The 11,923-nt window shown below is 43.7% G+C and overlaps 1 protein-coding gene across 1 annotated transcript in view; it reads left to right on the forward strand.

Moving 5' to 3' along the window:
- The window catches only part of TMEM260 (transmembrane protein 260), a gene marked incomplete at its 5' end in the record, with an annotated part of 30,353 nt that extends 21,797 nt beyond the window's left edge, over positions 1 to 8,556 (forward strand). The window contains 4 exons of the mRNA XM_032187846.1: positions 634 to 810; positions 1,372 to 1,425; positions 1,832 to 1,922; positions 2,987 to 8,556. Coding sequence (XP_032043737.1) covers positions 634 to 810; positions 1,372 to 1,425; positions 1,832 to 1,922; positions 2,987 to 3,259 — 595 coding nt within the window. The remainder of the gene's footprint in view (positions 1 to 633; positions 811 to 1,371; positions 1,426 to 1,831; positions 1,923 to 2,986) is intronic.
- Positions 8,557 to 11,923: the final 3,367 nt, after the last annotated feature.

An 11,923-nucleotide genomic window follows, 5' to 3' on the forward strand; every position in this document is an offset into this window, starting at 1 on the left:
TTTGATTTTACCGACAATTCATCACAAAAAAAAAAAAAAAGAAACATTCCTATATACTCAAAATGATGATAGTTGGAGAGCAAATGACTGCAGCTTCTCCTTGGTGAGCGTTGTGGCCAAGTGATTAGCATAGAATGAATGTATTCCACGAATAATCATCGTATAAAAATAGCTTAGTAAGAGTGGAGAAAGGATTAGATACTCACATGAATAAGAATAGCATCTGCATTTAGACTAGCTGGGTTGAGCCTTGCGAGTGTGGGTAGGCAGAAGAGCACGGGCAAGTGCCATCAGGAAGAAATGGGCTTCTCCTCCTGCTTCTGGCACGTGTGTGAGGTCCAGCAGAGGGGAGAGAGGACATCTCCCTTGGGGTATCTCCTGTGCTGGCTGCACAGATGTGCAATACTGGATGGGGTCCTTATCTGCAGCGTGGGATCTGTTTTGCAGCTGGACCTGGAGACGTGCACCTTCTGACATGAGAAGGTTTGGGTGGGTGTCTGTGCCCCAGAAAATGTGTGGCTTAAGTCCTGCCAGTTGCACTGATGTGGGGTGGGTGGCTTGCTTGAGCATGCGGGGTTGCCCAAGGTCTGTGGCGTGGCTTCACAATTCCCCTCTGTGTGTTTTTTTTGGCAGTAAGGAAGTGTTTGTCTGCATAGGTCTTCATGAAGGGGACTCCACCTGGAGAAGGAGTTACTCTCTTTGGCCGTGGGGTACTTGTGAAAAGTTGGTTCCTTCTGATGCTGTCTTTGACCCAGGAGAGTGGATTCGTCTCACAAGGAATCTCTATAACTGGACTGAAGACTATGGGAGGTAAGAGGCAGAGGAGCCTGTACCTTCCTGCTCGTTATTCTTCTGCCAGCAGTGTAACCACATCAGTGTTAGAGAAACTAAACATGTACCGTAATCATAATGTTTTGTGTTTTGGAACATAAAATAAATCTGCTTGTGATATTTTTGCTAGAGTTAGAATAAAGAGGACATTTCTAGTGAATTATCAGGTCCAATTCTTATTTAAAACTTGATTGGGAGCCAAAAAACACTGAGAACGTGGGACATCTAAAGCTTTAAATGTCACGGACTGAGCTGTGATGGGTGGTAAAAACCATCTCTCACTTCGTGCCTAGCTGGGATGCTGTCAAACAACCAATGTAAGCACCAGAGGCTCTCCCGGTGCAGAGAGAGGAATAAAGTTTTATGAATGACTGAGGATCAGCTCAGTTCTCTGCTGTCACAGAGCCATAGGCTTCACGAGAGGTTTTCTTCTGCCTGGGAGGTCTGTAGCTGCTTGGGTTAGAAGGACTGATTGTGTGATGGGCTAAACACAGTGACGTGGATCTGATGGCTGGATTTTATTTTAATTTTCAATTTTAGTTTCAAGCCCTCTTCCTGGGAAGCTGTCGCCAACGAGGAGATGTGGCAAGCCAGGTGATGCTCCTTTGCTCCCCTCCAACAGCTGGTGGGCAATGCCAGCTCCTTGGCATGGAAACACACACCAAAGTGGGCAGCTTGATGGTGCATGGCCTTGTTGGATCTAAACGAGCCAAGCTTCAGGAGGAAAAAATGGGCCAAATGAGATGAAGGGTGTAATGCCTCTGGCAAGCAATGGTTTTGTTCACCTGAAGGCTCTGCTCAAAGTATCTTGGAGGAACAGAGGTAGTTCACACACACCGTGGAAAGAAATTGCAGTGGTGTTACTGATTTGAAAAAAGCTTGTGTGCTGTCCCGTACAATTAAAGGGCTTTATGGACGCATTGAAGATGTGTGTAATCATGAGATGTGAGCTGGTTATGTTAAGCAGTTTGTATAATGGACCTTTTTCTTGTTCTCCTAGGATGAAAACGGCTTTCTTTATATTTGACCTTGCAGAAACTGCCAGTGTGACTGCAGAAATGAAATCACAGCTTTACACGTTGGCATACACTGTAAGTCATGTATTTTGCTACGAATGCTCCCTGCAGTCTTCATCCTTTTTTATTGTTTTTAATTTCTTGACTACATGGGAATATCACAGTGTATCTGTAGAGGTGGGTTGTCCTGTAATCTGCATTCTCTCTCATCCATCCAAACCAGGAGCGTAGCAGATTCAAAGAGATTTGTTCAGGGATATTATCCGTTCCTGCTTGCCCTCTCGGTCAGGGAAGATGCCAAAAGCTAACCAGTTGACACCCTCCTTTTGCTATAATTATGTTGTCTGTGCTGGGCTCCAAACCCATGCCAAGAGATTGCCTGTCCTGAAGTCCCCTCTATGCACTTGTCCTCTCTGTCATTACACAGTCATGCATCTGAGCCAGCAAGTGTAAAATCCGACAGTCTTCTCACTGCAAATTAATTCTGCTGCATTTCACAGCAAAGAATGACATACGTAAGCTGGTGGAGGTATCTCTGTAAATATTGTACTGCCAGAGATGCCAGCAGATGCACAAAACGATCAGTGTGTGTCAGCAGAGAGGAGGAGTGTTTTATACCCCAGCAAACAGCCTACAAATAGTTTCCTTTAAACATTTGCCTCTTGTGTTGTGATTTTTGCTGTTCTGTTCTGCAGTGTTGTCAGCATTGTGCCTGATGTTGAGCTTGTGAATATTGCCACTCAAAAGACTGCTCAAGTCCCGTTGAAGATGTCCTTATTTCTTGAAATATTGAGTAAATGTTTTTCCAGAGGCAGCAGTGAAATCTTTTTCCCCAGCCCAGTGTAACCCTTCTCCTGGGGAAGGGCATAATGTGCCCGGGGGTTATTTCGGTCATCTGTAATGTTTCTAAACATACAGCTGCTCCACAAAAGGAACTGATTCAGCTCCCAGTTGGATTTTGGATTCATTCTGTCACACATCACACAGCAAACACAGAGTGAGGTTTCAGAAATCCTCTGACTCTGGGCGTAGACATCTAAATAGCATCTGTTCCTTTATGGGCAGTTTTGAAGCACTGTTAAAAGCTGTTGGTCCCCTTTGTTTGATTAATTTGCCCTTTTTTTTCTTCCCTGTAACAGTCATACAAAGAAATTGTCAACTCTCATCCAAATCATCCGGTGAACTGGCACAAAAACTACGCGATAGCCTGCGAGAGGATGTTGCGTCTCCACCAGGTGGACGTGGATCCCGAGGTGCTGCTCTCTGAAACTGTTAAACATTTCCTCCTGTACACAGAGAGAGCAGAAGACGATCCCCAGCGGCAGGATATCCTGCAGGGTGTGAAACACCTGAAGAAGGAGCTGCAGGGGCTGAGGAAAATGAAAGCTGATCTGAAGAGGCGAGCTGGATAGCGCCTGTTCCCCCCCCCTCACGCCTTCTGAAGCACCGAGATGTTTGAAGAGAGGAGCAAAGATTTGAGTTGGGCATCGACAACTTATAAAAGGCAGCAGAAAGAGCAGTAAAGAGGACATCAAGCAGGCTTGCCACCGCAGGAACGTACTGTTATTTGTTCTTTGATGGCTGTTGCCAAATGAACAGTTTGTATTGTTTTCTATGGGGAAGAAAGCTCATCACTAAATAAAATGCTGGCTTTCAAAGGAGAATTTCCTTCTAAAGGAAACCCGTGAATCTCTAGTACTGTGGAGAGATTTTAATTTTGTTTATGAATACAGCATCCTTTATAGATGCAAAAAGTGTTTTTAGCTTTTTAATGTTTCTTCAGTCATTGAGCAAAGAGGCTTGTACAGACATTTTTCTTTAGTCTGTGCATTTTTATGGTCACGAGGCAGTGCAGTTAGGCAGGTTTCCATCAGGAGAAGTGTGTGGCCTTTGTGGGGGTGTGACCAGGTGCTGTTTCAGATATGCTCCATGCCTTGGCTGTGCCTCTACCATGGGGTGCTGCAGACATGACCCACTGGGGACACACACAGCAGCTGGCATGGGATGGTGAGTGAAACAAATCCAGTTCTTCCTGCCTGGCTTTGCAGGGAGGGTTATTTTCATTACATTGGGGTTTTATGCTGTGTTAGACTTCGTGGCACAAGTTTTGCTATAGCAGGTGATCTGTGTTTTTCTTTACAGACCACTGTAGGCAGCACCATGGCATCTCCTAAAGACACCTTGGTGTTGACATCCCTCCTGCTTTTCAACATAACCCAAATGCCAAATAACTGAGATACCAAGAGCTCAGCTACTGTTTTCCCCAAAATGACATAAAATAGCTTGTCTTTCAAAATGGAGATGATTCTTTAAAAGGCTTAAAAAAGACACCAGGCTCTGGTGGAAATGCACATTTGTCAAAATTTTTGTACTTTGCTTTGCCATTCTCTGAAATCTCGGTGCAGTGGTGTTAGGGGAGAGAAATTGCTGACAGTCCAGGACTGCATTTGGGTTAGGAAACTTTTCAGAGAAGGAAGGACTTCCATAAGGATCATGTTATCGAGCAAGATGTGCAAGCAAGATGTGCATGGGAGCGAGAGGTGCTGCACGGGGATGCTCTGTTGCAGGACTCAGTTTCTACTTTTGAGTGCTGTGTTTGTGCTCTCTGCTGTGCGTGCATGTAGGTGCAGATTTAGGCTCATGCGGTTACTAATCCTAATAGATCCCTTTAAGAGTAGATGACTTTTTTTGTTGGCCCTCTACCTCATTGTAGGAAAACTTGAGCACTTTTCATTGAGTGCTGTATGTATAAAAACCAAGCTGCTGTCTAGGATTCTTGTATTTTTCTTCATTTTTCTCCCTTTCATTCTGATTTATTTTCACAGGGTGATTTCCATAGCAGTTCTCCCCTGTTCTCCTATAAACAATTCCTGTCCAAACAGTGGATGAGAAATGAGCAATAAAAAAAAATAAAACTCTGGGTTGCAAAGCCACAAAGCAAAGGGGAGAGTGAAGAAGAGCGGCGCAGGGCTGTCATTTTAACTCTTTGTGTTGCAATTGACTACATTTCAGGTCGACTGTGCCTCACTTAAATCTCTTCCTTTTTGTCAATTCCTGCAGAAGTGTTTGTACAGAGGGAGAGAACATCATACATTCCTCCATGCAGCTTTCTCAGGGCTGGCTTTCTTCTCACTTCTCAAAATCAGCCCTTCAGTCTAGCAGAAAAGCATTAGGAATCCAATTTTTGAATGCTTTTGTTACCTGCATTATTGAAAATCCTTTCAAGCAAATATATTGAGCCAAGGGTTTTCTTTATCTTGATTAGATGCCCCTCCTCAGCTGCATAGTCTTGAAATAATTGGAAGCTTTTGTGGATTCCACTATCTGCTCGGGAGAAAAGAGGGGCTCTACAAAGGTATCTAAGCCTGCAGTCTGCTTCAAGTAACGTATCGTGGCACATTGTAATAAGCAGTGACACAAACTGTGAGCAGAACTTTCCCACTATCAAATGCCTTCCCAGGTATGAAGAGCAGTAGGAACAGGATGTTTTTTTAGGGAACAAGACCAGAAATGCTTGCGACTGTGCCATTCACCAGCACTGTGTCTGTATGAATTGTGTGCGCATGCAACACGGGTGTCTGTGCTGGGTGTTCAGCTCGGAGGTATCACCGATGGTCGACTGCAAAGGTGAAAATGTTTAACAGAAGTTAGAAAATTCCTCCTGTGAATCTGTTTAGGTTAGATTTGCCTGTGCTCTTAGATGAACCAATTGCATGCATGTTTTTAAGCCTATTCGCTACAAGGCAGTGCTGAGGGATGCTGGCAGAAGTTTAATTTTTATCAGCTCCTCTTAGGTGGCACCCCTAAGTTTATCAAACAAGCAAAGCTGATTTGCTCTTCGTTAGTCTCAGTTGCATGAATTGGTTGCCAAGTAAACAGGATTTTGCATTTTCCTAATTACTTTCATATTTGTGTTTTACCTCTATTTGTTCTCTCGCAGAACTGGTCCTAATAATTAGTCAGACTCCTGCTGCCTAGACCTTAAAAAAAAAATAAAGGGGGGGGGGAGGAGGGAGACTTCAGAGGTTTTTTCCTCCCTTATAAATTCATTTTTGTTACAAGCATCTTTTATACATATTACTAAAGGGAGTGCACTAAGAAATGCAAATAATAGTTCTTTATTTTATTATGACAGTTAATTAATAGCAACCTGTTTTAATGAATAAAGTCACTCAGAGTCCTTCAGCACTTCCTAAGTAGAGGCCAGAATCTGTAGGGATTCTTTTTTCCCCCCCATTGTATAGCTCCTAGACTCGGCGCACTATATAGGGCCTGTATAGAAATGCTCGCTAATGAAGAGGGAGGGCGAGGAACTTGTCTGCATTCAAAGATCACTGGTGAGTCATTCAGCGAGAAAAGGCCCCTTGCTAGGAATAGTCACAGTTCCGCGGCATTGTGCTAGCAAAAGGGTTTGATCAAAGGTCTCCTGCGGAGCTTGCATGGTTTCCTTTCATACGACGACCATAATTAAAACCACTAATTCTCTTTTAAAATGCTGCAGGATGCCATGTAGGCATCTGTCTGGAGTGTCCTTTGTGCTGTCGGGAGCTGTTAAGGACCAGCGCCGAGGGCTTTTCAGCGACATGCCAGTCAGGAAGGTGATTCGACATAAGGGTGCCTCTGAAGGCTTGACAGGGCCTTGACTACACAATCCGAGCTGAATTTGCCCCTTGTCAGCTGCCAGTAAATAAATCTCAAAGGGGGAAAAGCTGAAGTTTCATTACCTGATCCCCGGGGCTTTGTTGGTTTTGGCATCGCCCAGGGGGAAGCCCTCGCCCCGTGGGGCTGGGGGGCTGGAGGTGGCCATTGGCCGCGTTGGGCGCGGGGCCGTTTGAAGACCGTCAATACTTGTAACAGTTCAGCTGTTGGGAAGACAAATAAATGGAAGAGCCCATTAATCCCCTTTGGGTACTCGGTGCCTTTTGCCCTTTTATCGCAGCCTTATTAGGTTCCTACTCATCTTGAACCAGGAGGAATGAATTGAGGTTGTTGAGCGCTAATTGGCAAAGACTTTTCATCGTGGGCCAAGAACTTTCCCTGACTTGAAAGTAACTTCGCCACGGGGAGGATCAGCGAATTCTTGCCTTGCCATTAAAACAAAACCCCCAAATCCCATCGGGATTCAGCGCGGTCTTTAAAAAGAAATAAAGAGAGGCAACTGCTAAATTGTTGGGCTTGGCCTTCGTCAAGATGTTGGTAACTTACATTTGCTGTTTAAGAGGGAGTTGAGGAACCAGATGCCGAGCAGGGCGATCTGTCCTGAAATGCAGCTGAAATGTGTCTGTCCTACATGTGTACACATGCGTTACCAAACTACTTGCAGGCCAGGCTTCCCAAAAGCAGCCCGGAGATGACCTGTAAGGTGGCACAGGCATTCCTGTTGGCTTGCAGCCACTTGGGTGTCAGGCAGAGCGCTGTTAGGGTTACCATATGCCCAGGGCCAATGCTGGCTGCCCTTGATTCATCCCTAGGTTTGGTAAGAAATGATTCATAAACAGGAAATACGTCAGCATGGAGTCACTTGCACATTCTTGTTATTTTTTAATGTCGAGTTTGGTAAATGGTTTGTTAATTTAAGTGTACTTATTGCCCTTTCTCCCCATCTCTCTCTTTGCACATCTGGACTGAAGAGCAAAACTCGGGAGGTCATGAACACATTTTATCCACGGAGTGTGACACCTCAGTGTTGTGACCACCTCAGCCTGGAGGACATCAGGCAGAGGTTTTAGAGCAGAAATCCATGTTTCTGTGTTCCCCAGCCTCCACATCGGAGGAACACATGAAAGAAGGCACCCATATTACAGGTGGCATCTCCAGGGGGTGCCGATGACTGCACCCTGGTGAAGCCACCCCAGTGCGGCCCACCCCAGGGGTCTGCAGGTTCGAGAGCTTGGCACAGCACTATGTGAGCAAACAGTGGCTAAAGCTCCTGCTCCACTCATGGCACCGAATGAAGACATCATTGTCAGCACCCTGGGAAAGGCAGTTTGGTTTGGATCTGCCCGGCAAAGCCGGAGCGAGCGCTCGCGACGTTGCCCCTGCCAGGTTGCCGCATGGAGCAGCCATGTTCATGGCCACCACAGGCCGTGCAGGGAGGACAGAGAGCTTTGTGGTGGCACCATGTCCTCCACACGTTGTCCCTTCTCCAAGAGCACTTCAATGCATTGCTGCAGGTCAGCTACAGCAACAACTTTTTGAATTTTTGGGGAAAAAAATGCATAGAAAGGGAAGAGGACCATGACTTATTGTGGGATGTTTTGGGGGTCTTTTGTTTATTGCTCTTCTTTGTCTTGGCCTTTGATTTAGCAGCAAAGCCTCTTAAATAGTGTAGAGTGTAAAAAGGACATCTGAAGAACTGCTGAACCTCCTCAGGGAATACCTGCTGCCTGTTTCAGACCAGAGGAAGGACTTGTGTGCCCAAATTTTTTCAATTTTTTCCTAAAGTTTGTTATTTCTCCCTTGCTGCCTCTTGGCACTCCTGTTGTATTCAAACCTGACATTTCAGTAATGGCCTGTTCAAAATGGAGTGAAAACAAAGAATGAGGATAAATTGGAATAATTTGCTTCAGATGAGTGGTGTTGGGGGAATTTGTGCTGGTAGCAGGCAGGTTGGAGGTAGTGCACTCCAACCAGCAAGACTTCTCAGCCTGTTCCTAATGAATCTGAGAATTTGCCTTCTGTTGGGCTCAATAAACTTGATGCAAACTTATTGAATATCGGTGAATTTGTGTTTGTAAATCCATGTTGTTCAAAGTATGGCACAAGTGGATTTTTCTGGTGAGTGGGGAAGAGACACAAGGGCCTCAAGGAAGATGAAGGGCAGCCTGGGTACTTGGTGCACACGAGTGTTGTCATTGCTGGCTAAAAAATGAGGGGATGAGGTACTTCTCAAGAGAGGTTCTCCATATGAGATTACCTCTTGTCAACACTTGGGAAAGAAAAATTAAGAGATTGACTTCAAGCTGTGAATTTGGAATTGGAAAAAAAAAAAAAAAAAAAAAAAAAAAAAAAAGGACTTTTTGTTGTTTGTTTTTGCTTTTAAAGAAAAAAAGTCTTAATTTTGATCCTTAAAATTAATTGAGTTAATTCAAATAGGCCATGCTATTCTTGGATTTGAGTGAATGTTGCAGATTGGTTTTGCTAGGGGAAAAAAAAAAAAAAGTCTATTTTTACAGGTAAGAGTGAACCATGAGGAATTCTGACTACAAGAATCCTCTTTTGGGGAGCCCAGGTGGGAGATCAGAATCACCTTTGGCACCATGTATCTGCCTTGAGGTACTAAGGTATTCTTCTCACAACTTAGCTGAATTTGTTCAATGTACCCACTTATCCATGACATCAACTCTTCTCCAAACCTACCTAGTCCTGTTTTGCATCATGTAAAAATCAGAGTCAATAACATGATGTGAGGAAGGTCCAGCTTCTTCACTTGCTTAATTTAGGACCATTCGGACAACTGTAGCCCTCAAATAAACTTAATTACAGAAAATGCAGGAAACACAAGAAACATGGGCAATTTGGCCAGGCATTTTGTCCTGTATTTCTGAAGGCAGTGTCCTATTGAGGTGCCCAATTGTATAGGTGACCTCGAATATAATTGAAAATATTAGATCTTACTGCGTTTTTAAATTCAGCAACAACATTTATATCATTCTAATTTTTCTTGTTGTCCCTGGCATTAAAAGTGTCTAGTTTTAAGGAACCCCAGTGACCCCTAAATACCCTTTTTTTCTCCCAACTGGGATCTAGCTTTTTACCATTTCCTTAATGTTTGCAGCTAGAAATGCAGCTTAAGTGGCATTATGCTAAGTAATTATTCTTACAGGATGTGAAATGAAACAAATTTTGCACAGCATGAAATTATTCCTGCCACGTATGGCGTTCGGTGGCAGATTTTCGAGTTTGGACCGTAAACAAGGCTCGGCGGCAAGGAAAGAGCACGGAGGGGAGGGGGCGGGGAGGAAAACACCACCAAAGGTAAGTCCTTGTAGCAAAAATATTTTTGGCTGGATCAAATATTAAACCTGCTACTACAAATTTCACGCTTTGCATTCCTAAAGCAGATGCCAAGTGATGATGCCAAAAATTAATTGGAAATAATATTGCTTGCCTTGTGTGCCGTATCCAGCAGAGGGCACAACGGATAAGAAATGCGCCCGGTGCCGAATTCGCCCGCCGCTGATAAGGCTGTTTGTAATTGCTTCGGTAAAAATATGTAGCAACATGCTTGTGTGCTTATTTACATCTGGGGATGTGCTCTGGAATGGAGGGTTTAGATTTACAACCATCCCCCCCCATGCCCCATCAATACATAGGAGACTTTCATGTTTTGCCCGCTTTCTGTTTTCGAGGGGAAAGTGATAAATTGCTGGGTTTGCTGGTTGAAGTACTGTGAACTGTTTTGGTGTTCGGAGGTTATCTCGAATTAAAAATTCAAGCCTTGACTACTAATAGGGAGGTGATGCATCGTGCAGTGCAGTGTTCTGCTGGCAATAATTTTCATGGGTACATAAAAGGTCGTTACAGAGTGAAAAAAAAATGGATATAAAGCTAAGAAAATGAAGGTTATCCCTTTGATTCATTGAGAAATGTGAGTTGCTTGTTTATATATTACCAAATGTTAATTGGGAAGAAAAAGCTTCCCATTACTTTAATGTAATATAGACTAAAGAATCTATGATTACGTTAGGCAGGAGAGAAATGAGAAAAAGACATAAAAGCAGTCTAAAACAAGAAAAATTTAAAAATCCACTATTTGTATTCAGTGAATTTTGCAATTAGCATAACGGACTAGGAAGTTGGTGCACAGCATTGCTTTCACTAGAGCAAGATTTGCAGTTGTTCTCCTTAAGTGCAGCCCTTTGTATTCAGCAAACACATCAATCAGTAGCAAATACAGCTTAAATCATCTGTCTAATTAGGGAAGGATTTTTTTTCATAAATGATACAGATCAGAAAAAAACGTCAGCATATACTTCCTATCCAAACCTCGTTTGGACAGCCCAATACTTTAAATTACCACCACAATTTCCAGCCCCCTTCGTATAAGTACAGATGTGGATGTGGGCAGGAAAGAGAGGAAAACGTGTGCTAAAACAAATGTAACGTTGCAGTCTTTCTCCAATGACTGGAAATTATCATTTCATGCTGTTTCCTACCAGTTCCACACTATATAAATAGATGCTGCCTTGGAACAAGTCAACATTTGATGCAAACAACCTCACAGCTCAATCTGTACAAGGAAAAAAAAAAGTCTGTTTTCATGTTCTAGTCTCTCCCTATCTTCTTTCAGGGTTATTGTTTAAATCAACACTTTCCAACTGTGTAGATTTTAGCTGGAGGTTTTTTTGCTTGCTTGTTTGTTTTGGAGGGGAGGGGGTTGTAATTTCCCAACGTATGGGAGATAAATGAGATGTTTAAAGCGCCTCAGTGGAGTGGCATAAAAGCTGGGAAATCAGAGAGATTGTAAATCTATGTTTGTTTTAGAAATAAAATAAAATAAATCAAGGAAGAGCAGGTTAGAGCTGCTAAAACCGAGCTGATTAAGAGCAGCAGTTACATAAAAAGCATCTAGAGTCCATATTGTAAGTATTATTGCAGCCATGAGAAATACAGCTCCAAAGCTTTTAAGGGTTGGTGTGGCTTGGTGTGGCTTTTTTTTTTTTTTTTTTTTTTTTTTTTTAGTGAATTAAGTACTGATGAAAGGTATGGGATTGACAGCTTTGCAAACTCAGTGCTGCTGTTTAATCACATAACCCATGGTAGTGCCTACAAGACCCACAGGAGCAAGTTGTCCTGGCCTTCTGCTGCCTCTGTTTTTAGGATCGGGGGTGATCCCTGAGTTATCCAGCTTGGGCTGCTGTGCTCTGAGACCTACTTGGAGATGTCTGCTGCAAGGAGCAAGCAGCCGAGAACTCTTGCAACCCCATATCACTGTGCAATAACCATTGGGTTGGCGAGGTTGTCCCCCAGCCCACAAATGCCTTCCACACCTTCTGCTGAGCTTGAGAGTGGCGAGAATTGGAAAGCCACAGCTCTGATGAGGCAGAGGGGAGGCAAGCAGGGAAGCAGTGGGG

Source organism: Aythya fuligula, chromosome 5 (genome assembly GCF_009819795.1).
Source record: "Aythya fuligula isolate bAytFul2 chromosome 5, bAytFul2.pri, whole genome shotgun sequence".
Lineage (NCBI taxonomy): Eukaryota > Metazoa > Chordata > Aves > Anseriformes > Anatidae > Aythya > Aythya fuligula.